Genomic DNA, 18,318 nt, shown 5'->3' with positions numbered 1-18,318 from the left:
CAAAGAAGTATCACTCCGCACTGGTCAAAAGGGACTTCCACAATATGTGTAAAAACCAGAAAGGTAAGACAGGCCCTGGAGAACAGGGAGCCTTGTTATGCTGATGGGCGGAATGTAAATTGCCAACTGCCTTTCTGGAGGAGTGCATTGTGTTCCCTAAAACAAGTAAACAACAGAGCTAAAGAGGCAAGGGCACTTCCAGTCAGGGAATATACCTTGGGAAAACTGAAAATCAATAACGCAGATCCACCCCAAAATTCAGGATTGCACTGTTTACAAGAACCTCAACTTGGGTACACCTGAAATATCCAAGGAAATATAAAAATGGTTCAAAAAATTGTGGTAAGTACGTACGATGGAATATCCCTCAGCCATGAAATCAATGTCATAAGACCAGTATCAGGAAAATGAGTGGATTCAGGTACCATGATTCAAAATGAAATAAGGCCCATAGAAGAAGAAACTTATCATAAGATATCACTTATGAAGATCCTTTAAACATGGCTACATTTGAACTGAGATAGGAAAGAGAACAGAGTCTCACATTTAGAAAACCCTCTTATGCCTGCTTAAGGGGAAAGGAGAGGTGGGGTGATGCATTAAACCAGAGTTTGATATAAGCACAGGTACCGTTCCAAAAACCAACTATGGAATAGACAAGACCTACACCTTCCTCAGTGAAAGGGACTCAAAATCCCATATTTCACGCAGAGGAATATATCTGACTAGTAAGAATCTTAAAACCTATGTATTGATATGTCTCCATAAGGGAATCAAGTGTATCTAGACTGGCATAAACATGGCAGCGAGAATCAGCTCAAACCAATTATAAAAAGGAATTTCAAAAACAAAACAAAAGCCAGGAAATTCTTCACAATGCCTTCAGGGCCTCTGATGAAACCTGGAATGACCCTATCTACAACGACAGCTGGATGTGGCATAAGGCTGGACACTTGGAACTGAGAGGGTTGGTGAGATTGGGTGAGTAAATGGAGACCGTTTAAATCAATAATGCATGGCACCCATTCCGTGGGTCCTAACTCTCCAGGTTGAAGGGAATATTACTACAGCTATAACATGTACATGAAACGTAGAGAATGGACACACTGTGAATACGAAATGTTTCTAAAACTAAACGAATAGTCCCACTCCTGGTGCTCCAGTTTGACTTTCCAACTGCTTTACTATCAACCTGCCACCTTGGAGAGGCAGCCCCTTTAACCTCGTGGTTGGCACAGGTTGCCAATTTGCCAGAGGATGAAAGGGAAGACGGAGAACCAATGAGAGAGTAGATTTTAGGCATTTGGACAGGCAGAAAAATTTCTTCAATTCACACAGATATATTTATATGAATGAATTATTTCCATGCTTATATCTATAAATACATAAAAGAGGAATAAAATCTAACTGGAACCAAAAAAAAAAAACCTGAACCTAACAGTTATACAGAGGAAAACCCTACCAAGGAACTTGCACCAGCGGTAAACAATTCAGAAATTGGTCAGAGGTGGGGAATCATCTCCCATACAGCCAGCAGCCAAGCCCCCCCCCACACGCAAGGAGCGTCCTCATCGCAAAGCTGGGGGACAGTGCCGAGGCCTCTGTAAGTAAACATGACTTGAGCACCAGGCCAGCTGCTGCTGAACTGTTCCCACCCTTCCCAGGTAAATCACGTGAATATGTACAAGGGCTTGAAAGCCTAGAGGAAGGGCCGTGGAGCCACACCAGCGACAGCACGCAGGCGAACTTGGTGCCTGCAGGCCAGCCAGGATGGTCCTGTCCCCGGGCGCTCTTCTGGATGCTTTCCATTTCCCTGCCTGAGATACCCCTCCTGTCCCGGCCCCCACTCCTTTTTTTCCTTCCTCACCTCAGCCCGGAGAGAAATTCCAGTGGAAGTTATGGGTGACACATCCTCTTCTTTAAAGGTGGCACCCTGGCAACTCCTGCAGAAAGTCCAGCAGAGCCCCACTCACACCGGGCCACCCACAAAGCCGTGGACCCTCACACGCTCCCACCAGCACAGCCCCGAGACTGCTGACAGGGCAGAGAATATGGAGTCAGGCACAGCTGCAGGGGCTATTGCTGCCTGGAGTGCTGTTTGTATTGACTTCAACCCAGGCACACCTGGGGAGGGCTTCCCGGCAGGGTCAGGCTGCCCAGGTCAGCTAATCCTCAGCCCTCAGGGAATCACATTGCAGAAAATGGACCTCGCTAAGACAGAATATGAGCCAAGGAAGAAAAGGACACAATGCCATTTGCAGCACCGTCGATGAGTCTAGAGGTGATCACGTGACTTGCAGTAAGTCAGAAAGAGAAAGACACGTATCGTATGATATCACTTATAGGTGTTACCTAAAAATTGATACCAGTGAAGATATTTCCACAGAGAAGGGCAATCCCACATTCATTAAACAAACTTATGGTTCACCAACGGAAAGGTGTGAGGATTGGATACATTACGAGATTGGGGTTAACAGACATATACAAACACAGGTGAAATATATAATCACCAAAGACCTACAGAATACCAAGAGAAGACTACTCAACATTCTGTCATAACGTCCATGGGAAAAGGATCCCAGGAAGAACAGACATATGTATATGTGTAAAAGAACCACATCTTGCACACCTGCAACAAGCCAAACATTGTAATCAAACTTGCTGTGATAAAAAAAAAGTTTTAAATTAAGTTAAAAAAACGGACAAGAAGTAGTGAGACAAACTTAAGGGGCCTTCTCCTGGCACATTCCATTCTAAATTACAACCTAGAACACGACTTCCATTGAGGCTCTGTTGCCCTAGTAACCAGATTTGGTAAGGGAGAACTGCTGCCCCCTTGTGGCCGTTTCGCACAACAGCACCTTTAATCCCAGCGCTAATGGTCAGTTGATATTCCAAATCATTGCAGGCCTGTAAATGACACCTGCCCTGAAAACAAATCCTGGGGTCCTATATCGACCAAAAATTCCAAAAGACGTCCATATTTCAAAACGACACTTTCAAGAGGCATATTTTGTTCTGCATATTTGTTCTGCACATTAGGGTTCTGCTTCTTTTTCTTTCTTTAACTTTCTTTGTTAAAAAAAAAAAAAAAAACGGGAATGGAAAACGGCAACCCTCAGAATGGGAGAAAATATTTGCAAACGAATCCATGGACAAAGGTTTAATCTCCAATATATATAACAGCTCATGCAGCTTAATATGAAAAAAAAACAAACAACCCAATACAAAAATGGGCAGAAGATCTAAATAGACGTTTCTTCAAAGAAGACACAGAGATGGCCAAGACGCACATGAAAAGCTGCTCAACATCACTCATCATTAGAGAAATGCACATCAAAACTACAGTGAGGTATCACCTCACACCTGTTAGAATGGGCATCATCAGAAAATCTACAAACAACAAATGCTGGGGAGGGTGTGGACCCAAGGAACCCTCTTCCACTATCGGTGGGAACGTAAATTGATACAGTCACTATGGAGAACAGCATGGAGGTTCCTTAAAAAACTAAAAATAGAATTACCATATGATCCAGCAATCCCACTTCTGGGCATATACCCAGAGAAAACCATAAATCAAAAAGACACATGCACCACAATGTTCATTGCAGCACTATTTACAATAGCCAGGTAATGGAAGCAACCTAAATGCCCACAGACAGACGAACGGATAATGATGTGGTCCATATATAAAACGGAATATTACTCAGCCATAAAAAGGAACGAAACTGGGTCATCTGTAGAGACGTCGACGGATCTAGAGACTGTCATACAGAGTGAAGTCAGTCAGAAGGAGAAAAACAAATATTGTATATTAATGCATATATGTGGAACCTAGAAAAATGGTACAGATGACCCGGTTTGCAGGGCAGAAATAGAGACACAGAGGTAGAGAACAAACGTATGGACACCAAGAGGGGGGAAGCCATGGGTTGGTGGTGGTGGGATGAGTTGGGAGATTGGGATTGTCCTGTATACATGTATATGCATAAAATAGATAACTAATAATAATCCTGCTGAATAAAAAAATAAACTTAAATTTCAAAATTTTTAAAAATAAATAAAATTTTAAAATAAAACGGAAAAAAAGTTCTTCCCTTCACACAGATGTATTTATAGGAATGAATTATTTCCATGCTTATATCTATAAATACATAGAAGAGGAATAAAATCTAACTTGAACCAAAAAAAGAAAAAAATAAATAAAAAACCAGAACCCACCAGTTATACACAGGAAAACCCTATCAGGGCACTGGCTCCAGCGGTAAACAATTCTGAAGTTGGTCAGAGGTGGGGAATCATCTCCCATGCAGCCAGCAGCCCCCCCCACCCCCGCAAGGAGCGTCCTCATTGCAAAGCTGGGGGACCGTGCCGAGGCCTCTGTGAGTAAACGTGAGCCGAGCCCCAGGCCAGCTGCTGCTGAACTGTTCCCACCCTTCCCAGGTGAAACACCTGAATATGTACAAGGGCTTGAAAGCCTAGAAGAAGGGCCGTGGAGCCACACCAGCGACAGCACGCAGGCCAACTTGGTGCCTGCAGGTCAGCCAGGATGGTCCTGGCCACGGGCGCTCTTCTGGAAGCTTTCCATTGCCCTGCCTGAGATACCCCTCCTGTCCCGGCCCCCACTCCTTTTTTTCCTTCCTCACCTCAGCCCGGAGAGATATTCCAGTGGAAGTTATGGGTGACACATCCTCTTCTTTACAGGTGGCAGCCTGGCAACTCCTGCCGAAAGTCCAGCAGAGCCCCACTCACACCGGGCCCCCCACAAAGCCGTGGACCCTCACACCCTCCCACCAGCACAGCCCCGAGACTGCTGACGGGGCAGAGAATATGGCGTCAGGCACAGCTGCAGGGGCTCCTGCTGCCTGGAGCAGTGTTTATATGGACCTCAACCCAGGCACACCTGGGGAGGGCTGGCCGGCAGGGTCAGGCTGCCCAGGTCAGCCAATCCTCACCCCTCAGGGACTCACGTTGCAGAAAATGGACCTCGCTGAACCGGCCAGGTCCAAGGAACAGGCGTGGGCTCCTGAGAGTCTGGATAGACAAGGGGCTGCGGCTCCGGCTTGTTTTCTCATCCTTTTATCTGGCCCATGAGTGGGAGACAACTTCAAGAAGACCCTCTCCTAATGAGAGGAACCCAGGAGTCAGGGAGAGGAGGGGTGATGGGTGGAGACAGAGGCCTGGTGCCCCGGCTGCGGTGGAAGCCTCAGGAAGACCAGGCAGAGGGAGGCCGCACAGAGTGATGCCCAGGGTCACAGACCTGTCGGAGCTGCTGTTTGTTAGTTCAAGTCCTGCTCTGAGGTGCTCTGTGTCAGCTCTGAGTGACAGGTGATCTGGGCTGCTCTGCAATGAGGGCTACGTGCACGGTACCTGTGTGCCCAGCCCTGCCGGGGTACCTGCCCAGGGGAGCTCCGTATCCTGGGAGGGGCCTGACCACGAGAGCGCCATGGGCTGCTGGGGAGGGGGGGGCCTGCCCAGGTGAGCTCCGTATCCTGGGATTGCCCTGAATCACGAGAGCCCCGTGGGCTGCTGGGGACCTGGTAAACGATGTCGGGACAGTCAGTGAAGCCACCGAGGATATACATCCGGTAGTTCCTAATTCCTACACCCTGCTGGTCATTCTACCATCCACCAGGACACGGTATTCTGTATTAGACTTCAGTGATGCCTTCTTCTGTATTCCATTCGTCCGCGAAAGGCTCGGCTGCCCTAGTAACCAGATTTGGGAATGGAGAAATGCTGCCGCCTTGTGGCCGTTTCCCACAACAGCAGCTTCAAACCCAGGGCTCATGGTCACTAAATAGTCACACTCATTGCAGCCTGTAAATGGCACCTGCCCTGAAAAACAAGCCTGGGGTCGAAAATGGACCCAAAACTTCTAAAGAGGGCAACCATCCAGGAAGACACTTTCAAGAGGTGAATTGTACTCTCCGTTTTTTTTTCTGTTTTTCTGTACCAGAACTTTAACACGGCCCCTCCGCCACGCCCCGGTACCCGAGGCCTCCGTTGCCCTGCCTGGGCGGGCGGCGGGGCGCTGCCGGGGCGGGCTGGCCGCGGGGATGGCGGTAAGGCGCAAGCACAAGCGAAGCTGGGCCTCAAGAGGCAGCCCGCGGTCCCCGCCCCCGTCTACGGCCATACCACCCTGAACGCGCCCGATCTCGTCTGATCTCGGAAGCTAAGCAGGGTCGGGCCTGGTTAGTACTTGGATGGGAGACCGCCTGGGAATACCGGGTGCTGTAGGCTTTTGGCCTCCCGCTGCGGCTCCGCCTTCTCCTTTAGTCGCCCGCGGCGGTGGCCGCCAGCTCCGCCCCCCGCCGGGCACCGCTGCAGGCCACACCTCCTCCGGCCCCCCCCACCACCACCACCACCACCACCACAGCGCGCCAGAGGGGCCGCTCCATGCGGCCCGAAGGCGGCCCTGGAAGGCAGCGGCACACCCGACGCTCCGGGGGTGGCTGGCCCGGACCCAGACTCCGCCGCGGGCCCGGGGGCCGTCCGTGCGGCCCGCGAGCCCCTCCACCTGCACCTGGCCGGCCCCACCGGCGGCCGGCCCCACCGGCACCCAGCCCCGGCGCCGCCAGCTGTCTGCCGGTGTGGCTCTCCGCAGCTCTCTCCGGATAAAGCTGGATAAAGGTCTGGATGGGAAGGAGGGGCAGTGATTCAGCCTATTGCTCTTAGTGCCCCTCCCCCACACTCAGGAGCCCTTTGTGACAAGGCCACAGCTCTGTGATGCAGGCCTGGGGTTCTGCCATCAGGTGAACTCCCAGGGCTCTGTTGCCTGAGGGCGGCAATGCAGTTCAGAAGACGGAGAATCTCTTTTCTTTGAAAAACACTGTTGCTATCTGGCTGAGATCCAGCCCAACTTCCTGGGTGATTGATATCATCCTTGGCTTCCTGTGTGGACTGGGGCTCTTCCTCATGTTACTCCCCGGCTTCCAGAGTAATCCATTCTTAGCACCACCTAGGAAACCTAGAAACATCAGGAAGCATCAAGTAGAGCTGAAGGGGAGGAGCAGGAGTAGGAAGAAAAGTCGATCTTTGAAAGCTTGCAGAGATTGCCTGGAAGAACTGGAGGGGACTCACAACCTGGCTTCACCTCTGCACAGCTGCCTGGGGAGGCTTCCTGGCAAGGGCAACTTTCATCAGCTCTCAAGTCAAGACCCTCCCGGTGAGATGTGCAAAGCAGTGCCTGCTGGAGCCTGTGGAGGATACTGCTTGAAGGGTTGGGAACCCTGCAGGAACACCTCCTATAGGTGTTTCCCTCCTGGTTCCAGACACTCGAGAGGTGCTGGAAGCACATATTACAAGGTTTTGGGTAAAGCACGGGTGGACCCTACCCCTCAAGGTCCTCAAGCCCATCAATCTCTTGAAGTCGACAAAGTTCCAACCCTCCACCATCCTGCGGTTAGCCTCGTCCCCTTCAGCCACCTGTGTATCTGGGTCCCACTCAACAGTCACGTTTGCTGAGTTCCTGGAGAAACCTCCTCAGGCTCATTCAGGAGAGAAGGTGAGAACAGAAGAGTCCGTTCCTGCCCTGAAGAGGCCTCTCCTTGTCCCCTCCACTGTGTGTAAGGAAATCCAGAGTGCCCTGGGAGCGATTCCACCTGGTGACTACCATGGGCCCTCAAAGGCTTCTCTGACTGGACAGGAGGGCAGGCCACCTTCTCAGTCCCTCACACTCAGCCTTGTGGGCAGAACCTGGAAGAGTGAGACTGTGGAATGGGTCAAGAGGGACAGCCTAGAGCCAGGTCCAAGTTCAGCAATGGTCAGGAACGAGCCAAGAGAGGAGAGTGGTGGTCAGGCCTCAGGAGACCCCTGCCATAGGGTAACAGTGATGGAGGTGAACTTAGGATCCCAATCGTTGAGAGGTGAAGAGGCCAGGGAGGCTGTGGAGGCCAAGGAGTCTCCTGCTCTTCAACCACAGTCTAGTGTTATCTTGGAAACCAAAGTGTTGACAAAATCCCAAACCACAAATGTACCTATGAGGAGTTTAGAGGTGCCAGGGGCCAGGAAAAGTTTCCTACTACCTAGAATGTCTGTTTTCCAACATCTAGGTGAGCCATGCCTTAACATGGAGGTTGCTAGTGAGTTTAACTCCAAAGTAAAGGTACAGTCAGACAACCAGCTTCAGGACTTTCCCAAACACAGGTTCCCTGCTGCAGACAACTTGGCTTCTCAGGTGCCTCAGTGCCATCCCCAGAGAGTCCCCACCAGAGACAGGTTAGCTTCCTAGGAGCCAAGTGGCCTTATGGAAGCCCAAAGGAGCAACCTAGGGCAGCAGGAGCCCAAAACTTCAAAACTCCAAGACTCATGGAAGAGCCAGAGCAAGATGATTGCCCCTACTTACAAAAGAGAGGACCGTAGGAGGCATAAACCAGGAGAGCATGAAGAAAGGTTTAAAGAATTAGGGACCTCTCAAGCTGGAAGTATGAGCCGCCCTGCCCAGGTCAGGGGAATAACAGACTCTATTGGGAGCAGATGTCTCCAGCTCATGCCAGAGAAGAAACATAGCCCTCCAGAAAGCCTCTTCAGAAAAAGGATGAGGCTATTTTTAAAGTGGATTTTCCCCAGTAAAAAAGTCAATGGTCGAGATGCTCTGCAAAGAAAAAAATAAAAAATAAATAAGGCGATATCAGCCACTGCCCGGAGTCACGGATCAGTCAAAAGCAGATCAATCTTGAAGAGTGAGACTGCTGAGGGTCAGGCACTCGTGACAGCTGTTGGACAGATCGTAGAAGAAAAAAGAGCAATTCACCATGGACTTCATGCCACAAAGTTAAATGAACACAGACTGGAATTCCAAGTCCCAGTATGTGGGGGTTTCTGCTACCATAGGCTTACCTCCTACCCAGAGCAAGGGAGAATGATGGGTTCTACAGCCTGCAGTCATAAAGCCACCTCCAAGGGCCAGAGTTGTTCTGTCAGGGAAAGGGAAGTCAGACACCAACATAGTTTGAAAAGTGTAAGGTTCGACGATGAGCAGCTGGGCCTAAGGTGCCTCCCATCCTTGCCCCCCAAGAAGAGTGTGTTTCCAGTTAGTACCTGCCAGTATGGGCCAAGGATTCCAGGTGCCCCAGCCCGCCATAAACACTGTCCAAGGCATTGTCATCTTTGGGGAGGTGTCTTGCCTGGTCGACAGTAAAATCCTTCTTTAGTCTTCCCTTTAGTAGGAAAACATGTCTCCAAGTAAAAATTCAGTCCATGTAGAGAAAATGATTTTCTCATTAGCCCATCCAAGATATTTAATGTTCCCAAATACATATATATATATTTTTTTTTTCTAATAAAAGCATAGTGTAATGGCAAAAAAAAAAAAAGAAATTTAAAACGGCATGGAGAAATGCTGAACATTAGGAATAATTAAAGATATGCCAATCCAAATTACAAAAACCTATCCGCTCACACCAGTCAGAATGGCCATCAGCAAGAATTCTGCAGAAAGCAAATGCTGAAGGGGTTTTAGAGAAATGCCTACCCTTGGTCCAAAGTGGGACATGGTAAGAGCCAGTAATGAAAACAAACATGAGGTGCCTTGTAAAGGTAAATACTGAGCTACCATTCAATCAAGCATACCCACTGCTGGGCCTATCGCCTGAGGGGATGAGAATCAAAAAACCACAGGCTGGGCTTCACTGGTGGCGCAGTGGTTGAGAGCCCGCCTGCCAATGCAGGGGACACGCGTTCATGCTCCGGGTCGGGAAGATCCCACGTGCCGCGGAGCGGCACCATCAACCATGCAGCTGGTTTTCAAAATTTGAAAACTAGAGGCACGAAATCTTTATACCATAACAGGGACCACTTGGTTAATTTATTTTTCCTTTCATGTTAAATGTTTTGCACTTATATATTTATTATATAATCCTGAAACCCTTGTTTTTTTTTTAAGATTCTTTTCCCATATAGGCCAGTACAGAGCAATGAGTAGAGTTCCCTGTGCTATACAGCAGGTCCATGCCAAAACGTATCTATTTTATACATAGTCATGTGTATATGTCAGTCCCATTCTCCCAATTTATCCCTCCCCCACTTATCCCCTGGTAACCATAAGTTTATTTTCTATATCCATGACTCTATTTCTGTTTTGTAAAGAAGTTCTTTTCTACCATTTTTTTTTTAGATTCCGCATGTAAGCAATATCATATGATATCTGTCTTTCTGTGTCTGACTTGCTTCACTCAGTATAACAATTTCTAAGTCCATTTATGTTGCTGAGAACCCCCTAATTGTTAAGGATAACCCTCAATTTTTTCCAGTGTCATCAGAATTCTTTCTGGCAGACATGTGATAACACTTTTTAAACAGGGATATTGAGACCAAAGCTCCTGACCTACAAACAAAAAAAAATATTATTCATAAAGTGAAAACTTTGCACCCCAAAGGCTCATAGCACGTGGTCTCTATCGTTCTGCACCCACTGCTGACAGAGGGCAGAGGGGTTTGACTCACTAACCGTCCTTACGTGCACTTCTTCCTAATGAGGTATTCCACCTAACACTTATAAGAAGCGGGACTGCATCATGGAACCCATCAATGACTACTGCAGATTCTGAAGCAGCAAAAGAAATAAAAATAAAAACATGATGAAATCATCCAAAGGGTTCTCTCTACATTGTTACATTAGTTTCCCTCCCACTGTGAACCCATTTCAAACCCTGTCACTTGAACCTGTTTTTATATTTTTCAACAAAAATAATGTTAACCTGCAGTCACACGCTCCAGTAATACTACACTATCCCTTGTGCAAGTACGTAGGGATTTGAGGAGCTATGGGAGGCTATCATGAGAGGTTCCCTAGAGTAATTAGGACATTTCATTTCATGTTGCCTCTTCTCCCTAAGATGTCTGCTGTCCTCTTCTTTTTGTAGCTACTAGCATTGAATAAGTGACCAAGATAGGGCCCTTCTCTCTTCTTGCCCATGAATGCACCCGTGATGAACGCCACAGACCTTGGTGCTTCCAGAAGCCCCTGAAGCTCCTGAACTTCCATGCATGGCATCACATAGAAAAAGATGGTGACGTGTATATTTGTATAAAACATGCTATAAAATTTTCGACTCTTCCCTTCCTCATAATTCCAAAGAATAGATTTCTTTGGATTTCTGTTTAATGCTGCTGGAGTTGGTACATAAGTTGAGGGAGGTATCAGGGCACACCAAAAGAGAGGGTAACTGCACAGAAAATACAAGCAGGTACATTTCTGTGTCGTTTCAAGCAGCTTATTTCCTGCATCAACCATGGTGATATGTTGATCCTTCCTCTTTCTACTAGTAGTACAACAAACAAATAGAAAGGATATTTAGGCTGCTTGTTTTATCCTCACCTCTCACAATTGACCTGCATTCACATATAGGACAATGAGGGGCCCTTACTATCGTCTTACCCAATACTGGAGAACTAGAGAATGTCCAAATTTTTCCAAGGATTATTTTCATATTCTCCAATCAGGTCTATGAAGGAATCTTACCTATTCTGTTTAATGAAGTCATATCTCGTGTGGCACCCATCATCACCAATAATGGAAAGAAATTTGAAGGGTCTTAGATTTCACCATATTTGAAATTCCAATATTTTAGCCTGACATGTTTTTTGATTTTACAAAAAAATATTTTAAATGAGACAAAAAATCATTTTTATGGCACAGACAGCAATAGTTTTATATTTTTATCTGTTCCACTTGCACACAAAAGTCTCATGGGGTTAGGTAAAGCAGTCCTGTTGGGTGCTGTGCATGGGGCAAGTATCGATTAAATCTTAGGAATCTTAAGCTTCACTCACCTGAAACTTTTAAAGTAGGATGCAAACAATACTGTCTAACATTTGAACAGAGCAAGACACTGTCTTTATTTTATTTGTCAGGTAATTAATCTGTCTTTTGCCCCAGGGAGAGAAACAACTGGCATCTTCCATCAATATGCTGTACAAAAATCTTTAAACAGAGAGTGAAAGCAGAGGCTGATAAAAGATGTGAAAAAAAAAAAAAGAGAGAGACCCTTATGGCATTTTCTCCTAACTTATTGCAATCTCCCATTTAAAATGTGGTAATAATCAATGTTCTGAGGAAAAGGCCCAAGGAAGGTTTTTGCTTTTGTGGAATAATGGGATTGCTAAAGATTTTAGGAGGTAAGAAGAATTGGTGAGAATGACCATGAGACATCAGAGAAAAGTCAGAGCCATGGATGAAGTGATGTTTACCTCTGTGAATCAATGAGAGGTATTAGCAAATGAAAAGAAATTTGAATGCAACATTTTATGAATAAATGTAACCTTTCAGCTGTCCTAGAAAAAATTGATTTTCACTATGATACAACATATTTAGTTTAGAAAGTTAACTTAAATTTAAAGCTTAGTAATTAGATTTATTGAGGAAACAAAAACAGAGTTGTTGTTGTTTTTTGGTGTTTTTTTTGCAGTACGCGGGCCTCTCACTACTGTGGCCTCTCCCGTTGCGGAGCACAGGCTCCGGACGCGACGCGCAGGCTCAGGGGCCATGGCTCAGGGACCCAGCCGCTCCTCGGCATGTGGGATCCTCCCGGACTGGGGCACGAACCCGTGTCCCCTGCATCGGCAGGTGGACTCTCAACCACTGCGCCACCAGGGAAGCCCTTTATGGGATTTTTAAACTAATATTGAACTACTTCACACTGAAAACTAGCGCAGTCCTACCTGTAAATCGCAACCACTTGGAGATAAAATCAAGTGCAAGGAATGGTTTTTTCCTACACTAAAGTGAGGGTAGAGGCCTGACATTTGGGACAAACGCTCGGGGGGCTCTGGAAATTCTCAACAGCAACTGCTATTTGAGGATAAGCTGTTCTTCCTCAGGAAGAATGACCCCTGACTCAGAGTCAGGAGCGTGGAGTCTCGGCTCCAGCCCCAGGACGTGTTCACCGCTCCACACCTCCTCTTAACTTTCAAAAGACGGCCTGATTTTTTAATCTGTAAAAGGCGAGGCATTGCAGGGGGTGTCGATGTGAGTTCTACTGCCTATTCATTGTGTAAGTTTAGTCAACTTCCTCAAACCTTCTGAAGCCCAGTTTCCTAATATATATTTTAAGATAATAATAATACTTACCTCAAAAAGTGATGCTACACCTAATGATATAAGCAAATTTAAAGTGCCCAGCACTTAGTACAGAATTATTTTTATTCTGACATTTTATCACAAAACTTTTCAAACATACGGAAAAGCTGAAAGCATTTCAGAGTGGACACCCATGTTGGTCATCATCTAGAGTCTACAATTCACATTGCACTGTGCTTGCTTTATCACTTACCTCTCCACTGATCACTCCCCTACCCACACACCAATCCATCTTATTATTTTTTGATTCATTTAAAAGAAGCAGACTTCAGTCCATTTCCAAATGTCATTCATTAGAGTACAATATTTGTCTGTGGCCCCATTTTATTCTTTGGAGGTAAAGTTCACACACAATGAAATGCACAAATCCTAAGTATATCATTTAATGGGTGCTAATAAATGCTCACCCCCTAAGCCCAAGCCCCAGTCATGATATGGAATATTACCATCACCCCAGAAGATTCTCTCATGACGCATTCCAGTAAATCCCTGACCCACCTTCAAGATGCAACTACTCTTCTCATTTTCTTGGCCCATCCAAAGCTGACCCAAAGTGATCCAGAACCTGTGTCACGTAACTAAAGATCTCGTTTCCAGGTGACTTTCATATAATAACAAAGAGTAAAAGGGTTTTATCCCCAAATCTATGCATTTTTCATTATTGTTTGCATCTCGGTTTCTAAGAAACGTTGCACCAATAAAATGACAAAATACATTTGGAACAATCAACCCAAGAATCATTTTGCACCAGCAGTGAAAATTCTCACCACCAGATGGCAGCAGCAGCCCATCATGTTGCTCCACACCTGCCCCTGTGACCCACCAGCTTTCGGATTAACAGGCTTCCACTCCTTACTCACAAAGCACACTTCTGTTAGGAACAGGGGGCCAACAATGATGAATAGCACCTGTATTTAGGGACAGCATTTTTAAACAGGTAAATTAAGGGGAACCAAGAAATCCACAAATGAGGCTGGTTAACATATGAGATACCCCTGAGACCAGGACTCTGGTTACCCCTGGGTCTCTTTGGTCAGCTTCAGGTGGGGCATAGATGTGTTGATCAAAGCTGCCGGTGACACAAATCCAAGCAGTTATTATAGAACTTCAGTTACAGAATCAGTTGCCAAAAGCTGTTGATGTTTAACAAGTATGAAAGAAAAGATCTTCACCGAAGCAGCACAACTAACTGCCAGCATCCATACAAGATGGTGGCCTGCAAACTACCTCTTCATCCTGGCTGTCAAATTCCAATTTGAATTGACAAAGGGATGCGAAGGCCTGAGAGACTGCTTCTGGACTAGAGAGCCAGGACTGGTAGGATCCACCTCCAAACAACACTGAAGAGTAATTTAGAGCAGGAAGGTCCTAGGGACCAATGCAACACTCCTTACATTTGTAATAAAGTTTGCAGTGTTTTGGAAACCAAGAAAAGGTCATATCATTAGCCGATTGCAGAGGAAAGAACTTGAAGAACTTGAGCAAAGAGAATCTACAGCGCGGCCAGTGCTGGCTCGGATGTAGAAGGCCTGTCAATGGTTAGAGACAGTGACCAGTGTGAGGGGCATCTGTTCCCCTTTAGTCTGTTGCATCCCCTTTCCCTGATGTGTTCACAGCAGAGACATCCACATGCGGGAGGTAATGTTAAGGAGGAGAATCCATGTGACAGACGACGGTGAGAACTTTGCAAGGTGTGGGACACGTCACACTCGAGGCTCACACCACGATTGGGGTATTAAAAAGAGATGACCCAGCAATCGCATTACTGGGCACATACCCTGAGAAAACCATAAATCAAAAAGAGTCATGTACCACAATGTTCACTGCAGCTCTATTTACAGTAGCCAGGACATGGAAGCAACCTAAGTGTCCATCAACAGATGAATGGATAAAGAAGATGTGGCACATATATACAATGCAATATTGCTCAGCCATAAAAAGAAACGAAATTGAATTATTAGTTGTGAGGTGGATGGACCTAGAGTCTGTCATACAGAGTGAAGTAAGTCAGAAAGAGAGAAACAAATACCGTATGCTAACACATATATATGGAATCTAAGAAAGAAAAAAGATGTCATGAAGAACCTTGGGGTAAGACGGGAATAAAGACACAGACCTACTAGAGAATGGACTTGAGGATATGGGGAGGGGGAAGGGTAAGCTGTGACAAAGTGAGAGAGTGGCATGGACATATATACACTACCAAATGTGAAATAGATAACTAGTGGGAAGCAGCCACATAGCACAGGGAGATCAGCTCAGTGCTTTGTGACCACCTAGAGGGGTGGGATAGGGAGGGTGGGAGGGAGGGAGACGCAAGAAGAAAGAGATATGGGAACATATGCATATGTATAACTGATTCACTTTGTTATAAAGCAGAAACTAACACACCACTGTAAAGCAATTATACTCCAATAAAGATGTAAAAAAAAAAAAAAGAGATGATTTCCCGAGGTGCTTAGACACATAACAATAACCCACAGGCACGAGGTTCTTACTTTCTTCTACTTATAAAATCCATCACATGATGATGTATTACAGATTGGAATCATCTTGCCCAAGCCTTCTTAGAGAGCGAGTCTGTTGAAACTGAAGTCCATTCAAACTAGCTTGTTCATCCAAAGCCCTAGGGGAGACACATCTCAGCACAAGTCCCCTGTCACTGATGGATAAAAACCCTAACTGCTTGCAGCAAGCGATGAGCTTACCTTAACACAGTCGATAATGTTGAAATTACTTTGATTCCTTGGGCTGACAAGATGCACATATTAAAGATCTCCATAATTAAATATACAACGTCAAGTCAAATAATCATTGGAACGAACAGGGAGCAGTGAGGACCGCTGGGCCTCATCCAACCCTTCCAACTCCAACAGTTCATTAACGAAGACAAGGAACAAACAGAGTCAGGGGTAGACAAATGGAACATGTCGGGTTTAGGGCAGAAATCTTGGTAAAGGTGAGAGTTTTCTTCTGCTCTTGTGGAAAACCTCTCTCACTGTGATTTTCACTGCAGCTCGTGACGGTGTGGATTCCTCTGGGAAGTTGGCCGGATTTCCTGGTCTCTCCTCGGCAAGGACCAGCACCGGGGTGGCGTCTCATGGTACCTGCAGCCCGGGAGGGGGGGTCAGCGCCCACCTCACAGATGAGAAAACGGAGCCCCAGGAGGCTCCTCCTGCCAGGGGTCCTGAGGCTTCCTGAGGCCTGACACCGGGCTGGGGACACATCTGCAGCCCCAACCCCCCGACAATAAGAAAGCCCAGGCTGTGTGGGAAGAGATCTCTCTAAACCACACAGCCCGCAGAAGGGCCCCAGGCACTTCCTAACTTCAGCTCCCAACCGTGTTGTATTTTTCCCACGAGGTATTACCATCCTTAAACATACTTGGTTCCACTTCTTCCTCTGTACGTCGTATTTTTCACGTACAAAGTATTCTGCTACTATTATAATAAAATAACCTCCTTTGTTAGGGCTCCAAGTCCCTGCTTTCTCCCTTAAAGGGTCTTGATCATTTTATCTACTCTCCCTTTTCTTCAGCCCTAGAAGGGGCTTCTTGTGACGCCAGCCCCTGCCGGCCAGCACACTGCGCCCGCCTCCTCCCCCCAGGCTCCCATCAGCTGCCTTCTGCACCACTCCACCCAGCAACTGCCATCCCTCGGTCCTTCTGCTCGCCCACCCTGCCCTAAGCTCTGCCCGTCTCTGCCTTGGCAGGCTGGCCCCGCAAACCTGATTCCTCCTCCTGGGCCTCACCTAGACTACATTTTCCTCCCCCTTTGCATCTAGGGGGCATGGGCCTGTCCCCAGCTGGCAAGGAGCGGGATGCTGTAGGATTTGCAGTGAAGATGCGCGCGGCCTCCCCAGCCCCGACTTGCCCTTCTGGGGTGGGCACAGGGCAGGACTTCAAGCACCTCCCGATGGCTCTAGGGGGATGAGAGGTGCTGGTTCCGGCCATCCTCCCCTGCTGGATGGGACACTGCACTTCCTCTGTCTCCTCTTTCCTCTTCCTATTGGCTCTTCCTCGTGACACACAAACTTATCAACATCTTTGCATCCTAAGGAGAAAATATCTCCTCTGGATCTTTACTTTCCCTCAAGTTTCTGACTCGCTTTTCTTCACTGTTAGCGTGAATAAGTTACGAGAAATACCCTCCGAGCAGCTACTTCTGTCTGCTTCCTCCTTAACACTTTGCTGTCTGGCTTCCATCCAACCCCTTGATGGAGACCCCATAACTGCTCTTTCAAGGGTCTTCAAGGTCCCTTAATTTTCACAAGGTCCACCAACCCTTCCCTGAAACGCACGAGGTTCTTCACACCTCACCCGCTCTCGAAATCTTCTATTCTCTGCGACAGCTTTCTTCTGTCTCATGTTTTTCTCCCTCCTCTAAGACTTGAAACTTTGAATTCAGATAGACACGGCTCAAGTCCTGGATCCTCCCGGATTTGTTTGACCTTCAGCAAGGTACTTAAATTCTCCGAGCCTCTGTTTCTTCACCTGTAAACTGGGAAAGATAAGGGAACAAGTATAAAGCCTTCAATGAGAAAACACGCAAAATGTGTAGCAGAAGGTATGCTTCATAAGAAGTTGATTTCCTGCCCATCCATTCCACCTCCATCTCTGTGTCCCACAGAGACCCTGGGACAGTGACATTTAGTAAATATGTGTGAACCCACGTAGAATCAGGGGTCCTGCATGATGACCAGCTTCTGGCTGATGAGTAGGTTGGCTAAAAGTGGAGAGAACAAAGTACCACGGTGGGAGCCAAGTTTCTCACCAGGCAGATTCCTTGCAGATTCCTCATCTCTAACCCTTCTTCCTTTGCACCACCCTGCCACACCCCCAGACAGAGTCTGCAATCCTATGTGTTAGCAGGCGATGGAATCCACAGACATGGGAGCTTAAATGAGCTTTTCCAAAACAGCAGACCGCTCAGATGTGTGTGCCAGGGCTAAAGAGGAAACATCTTGCTGGTCCTGCTTGCAAAAAACAAACAACAAAAAACAGTTTTAATGAACATTATATTCTTGTATAAATGGTATAAAGTTGATAATGTTACCATATTCAGAATTTATAAGCTGTTTTCCTTTGACACAGAATTTACATCCTTAGGTTTAAACCACTGAATTGCCTTGATATTTTGTTCTGGCTTGTAGTACATTCTTAGAATTAAGACAGCATTGCAAATTCTTAGAAATCAGGACCAAAAATGAGATTGCTCTTAAAAGCTAATTCTGGGGGC

General features: G+C 46.7%; 1 protein-coding gene across 1 annotated transcript; it reads left to right on the top strand.

The window, feature by feature from the left end:
- Positions 1 to 5,547: 5,547 nt before the first annotated feature.
- Positions 5,548 to 9,718, top strand: LOC308622789 (spermatogenesis-associated protein 31A6-like; the record flags this gene model as incomplete). Its single annotated transcript, XM_081244412.1, is given in 5 exon segments — positions 5,548 to 5,558; positions 5,960 to 6,124; positions 7,222 to 8,230; positions 8,234 to 8,611; positions 8,615 to 9,718. Coding segments are annotated over 5 exon segments (2,091 nt in total). The 3' UTR covers positions 9,143 to 9,718.
- Between the last annotated feature and the right edge of the window lie 8,600 nt (positions 9,719 to 18,318).

Source organism: Mesoplodon bidens (genome assembly GCF_964165515.1).
Source record: "Mesoplodon bidens genome assembly, chromosome: 9".
Lineage (NCBI taxonomy): Eukaryota > Metazoa > Chordata > Mammalia > Artiodactyla > Ziphiidae > Mesoplodon > Mesoplodon bidens.
This window is presented reverse-complemented; position numbering and strand designations above follow the sequence as displayed.